Raw genomic sequence first — 3910 nt, 5'->3', positions numbered from 1 at the left:
ACGAATCTCCGCTACCATGCACTTAAAGATACTTTCTGTTGACGCTTACATTGAAGACAGCAACGCTATTGCAACATTCAAAACGCGACATTCAAGTTCATTTCAATCTCCGAGAAAAAAGTATCCAACGAATTTTGGTCACGTGATATAAAAGGAGAACCATAGCTATCGGATATCACATTATTTCTCAGGTTTAGATGGCTTCTTGAGATCAAGAGTATTACAACATTCGCCGTCAGTCACAAAATATTCAAGGCAAGGTTAGGTTGAATTCTGAGGGTATATTATGTTGCATGCCTTGGATTGGCAGCAAATAATAGACGTACACGCTGTGAACAGGTAAACGTGGTAACCGATGTGAAGCAGAGAAAGAACATATAATCCAATGACGAGGAAACAAAACACTTACTTTGCCTCTTTTATAAATAGTCTAATATTGCTTACTTCCGTTTCTAATGAGATATGCATAAAGAGTCATTCTCTTGGGTTTAAATTAATATGGGTTATGACGTTGCCAATATGTGTATCTCTTATGTCATTCCACACTCGACGCCATAGCTTCCAGGAGCATCACTGCGTCATCTAAATAATACCAGAGAATATTTTGTATCTGATATTCAAAACAAGCTGAGATTTTTTGAAATTCACCAAAACTGAAAAAACATAATGTTTAATACATGCCAACAACTTCTGTAATATGTAAGATAAATTTTATCTTGAAAAGAAATATTTGCTTTTAAGCATGATTAAGTATATACTGTTCTTTTCTTTGTTAGGGTGAGCCTATATTTTTTAATGTTTCTCATTACTTATTCATGGCAACTGTGGGTCTGTCGGTCAGTCGATTTAAAACAAAACAAAGTAAAAAATGGTAAAAAACAAAAATCATCCTCATGTTTCCCAGCCTCTCCATTTCCTCCTGTCTGTCTTCTTTTTATTGGATTCCTGGCAACAAGCCCTTTCCCAGCTTCTCTATACAATTGCCATGTTCTCTGCCCCCTACTTAAATAACTTCCGTCATGAAAGAAATGCTCTGTTCGTGAACAAGTGTCGTCGTCGCCGCTATGACCGTAGATGACGTCGACAGTTCAGACACTTGCCTTTTTGCCAGAGAGGGCACTGTTTTACAAAAATATTAAGGGCGGGCGAAAAAAAAATATTTTTCTTATTTTAATGTCGGAGCTGAACATTTGGGTCGGTCGGGTAGTGAGAAAAAGAAGAAATAAATAGGGTCACCCTTATTGAAATATGACTGGGCAAAATTAGATACTACCGATGCATAAAACCGTTTAATTTCTCTTTGTGTACTTACTACGACTCTTCTGGGCAACAGCCTTGAGGACATCAATAAATGTGCTTTCGTATTCTGGGTCATGCATCGAGTTATATTCCTTATAAATGATTGTCATGTTCCTATTTCCAAATTGATATTCCAGTCCCTCAGCAGGTTGCCTTAGCAATCCAAACGAATCGACTATAAGACCGATCCTGCTCCAACCGAACTTGTCGGCTATAGCCACACCGAAACCACCAAGCTTGGCGAAGGGACCGAACAGCCGAATCATCGTTGCATAGTTCCATACTTTGTCTAAAAATCCTAGGTCCGAACAAATATCACAAATGTAGGATATATTCCAATAGCTTGCTAGTTGTCCTACATGTGTAGCCTCTTCCGAACAACCTGGTCCAATGAAAGCGATGTAAGAGTTCACCATTTTTTTATCAACGATGTGACCGACCGTGTCCGCTGACCAGCACCAGGTAAGATATTGTTCAAACACCAGGGTATGTCCTGGTAGCAGTGTCGGGTCGGCATTGACCTTGTCCAAGGCGATATAAAAGGCAGCTCCAGTTTTTCTGACAGCGTATGGTCTGTTCGGTAGCTGAGTCATGGTAAGAAGGATAGTGAAATCCGTCTGCACGGTCAAACTTAGGCAACAGCTCCATACTACAAGTAGTACCCATAGAAACATATTTGGAAGTTTATATAGTGAAAATTGCAATTTGTGTTTCGGCTATGTACCTTCTCTAACCTTTCAAAATCATGAACGTCCAAATATGTATCCGTCACCTACCAGTTTTCAGATGTTCGGTGTTTTGGCATTGAACTTCACAAGGTGAAAGGACACTTGACGAACCCGATACGTCTGTGGCAACGTATTGGCGAATGGTGTTAAAACTTTTCGAGTGCGACGCTGCCAGCAACTCATACAGTTATGTAATGCTGTTTTACACAAGGGTTTATATTGTATCCAGAACGTTAGCAGTTCACTATATCACACACGGTATTTTTTCACTGTCGCTTTTTACCAGCGATAACTATCAAATACACATGTTTTCCACGACACTGTTGTATATAACCAATCCCACAGCGGCTCAAGAATGTTAGGCACGCAACTCATCGGGTTGTCAAATAAAATGAAATGTGTCGGTCTCACAACAGTGGCAACATCAACACACTCTCTCTCTCCCTCTCTCTTCCCAGTCTGATACGTAACGGGGACAGCAGATGCAGTGCTCGATGCGCTTGAAGCTAACGATTATGTTTTACGTCCAGCGCCCAATCAAATCGTCTCTCTGTTTGTTGTGTGAGATATTCACCATTGAGACCTAACCTCATAACGGCACAGTATAGATACTACATTAGTAATAGCAAATCACCGGCTTTGAATAATAACATCACACAATGAAGAGTAACACATTCCGTTATTTACAGGTAAAAAGTACCAGTGTCATTGCATACGAGATGAGGGCGTGTGCGTGAATGACTATACAGTCATTGCTGATCACCAGTACAAGTTGTCGACATTTGTTTCCATGGTAATAAGTATTATGATCACATCACCTTTTCGAGTCCTGTGGCACGACTGTAAAAAATGGTTTCATCATTTTTAAAGATCGTTAGTTCTCATGATGAAGCAGTAGATGGCACGGGGCTTTTTCATTGTCACAGGCTGCGAGATGATGTCCAAATGTGTTTGACCGAATTTTCACTATCCCTGATGTAATGGCGACTATTGAGTGTTATGCGGTGAGCGGATATAGTCGTTCGCTAAGAGACCAGTGTCGAAATTAGTTCATGACCGTGAACGCTAAAGATTTATTCCAACATTCTTCGATAAATATCTTGTATGAAATAACCGGCGGGTGGGGGGGGGGGTAGTTAAATATACTAGGGGAAGATGAACAGAATATACCGAACTCGAGATAATATTGATCCGAACAAACGGCAAAATCAACTAATGATGAACTGCTCGGAAGAAAAAGAGACATATTAACCCATAAAAGTGGCTAGATGACGTCATAATTTAGTGGCAAAAATTGACTATATTTCAATATTTCAATATATTGGCTAGTAACCTCGGCTTTCAGTCTCTGATTGAAAGTGTTTTGTATAGTCACTGATTTCAAGTGAAACAGTACAATGGCATATATCGTCCGTTTAATCAAACCTTCAGTCGTGGTTGTCTGGTGTATTTTCTTTGGGTTTCTTTCTCTCTCATTTTCTTCTCTATCCTTCAATAAGATGCTGTCTATCATGTTTAAAAGTGCTATTTGATGTCTGACTAACTACTGACAACGTAACAATGAATGTTACTGATAAACACCGGCTTTTGTTTCTTCCAAAGCAGAGTGCTACGTGATTTGCATATTTCCCTGGCAGAAAATATGTTAATGATTGAAAATGGTGAAGCTGTGTCTCCATAGTAAGAAACCCTTCGTCAGCATGGTGACAGAATTTACCCGCATGCGCTATATCTGTGGTTTATTAAAGGCAGGTGGACAACTCGTGGGGTAGGTAATACCCAATGTGTCGCTGTTTTGGTTTTAATAGCTGAAGAAGATACGAACGGACTCTGAAAATGTTACCCTGTGGTACATCAACTGTCTACCTACCCTCCATAAGCGT

General features: G+C 39.8%; 1 protein-coding gene across 1 annotated transcript; it reads right to left on the bottom strand.

The window, feature by feature from the left end:
• Positions 1–1289: 1289 nt before the first annotated feature.
• On the bottom strand, positions 1290–1892 carry LOC144447169 (atrial natriuretic peptide receptor 1-like). Its single transcript, XM_078137074.1, has one exon. It carries the CDS (start codon positions 1890–1892, stop codon positions 1290–1292), a length of 603 nt encoding a protein of 200 aa, XP_077993200.1.
• Between the last annotated feature and the right edge of the window lie 2018 nt (positions 1893–3910).

Source organism: Glandiceps talaboti, chromosome 16 (assembly GCF_964340395.1).
Source record: "Glandiceps talaboti chromosome 16, keGlaTala1.1, whole genome shotgun sequence".
In the NCBI taxonomy this organism is placed as follows: Eukaryota; Metazoa; Hemichordata; class Enteropneusta; family Spengelidae; genus Glandiceps; species Glandiceps talaboti.
The sequence above is the reverse complement of the archived record's forward strand: the minus strand, read 5'-3'. Positions and strand labels throughout refer to the sequence as shown.

Excerpts from the sequence above, each read along its gene's own strand:
- LOC144447169 (XM_078137074.1), bottom strand. The coding sequence starts at position 1,892 with ATGACTCAGCTACCGAACAGACCATACGCTGTCAGAAAAACTGGAGCT.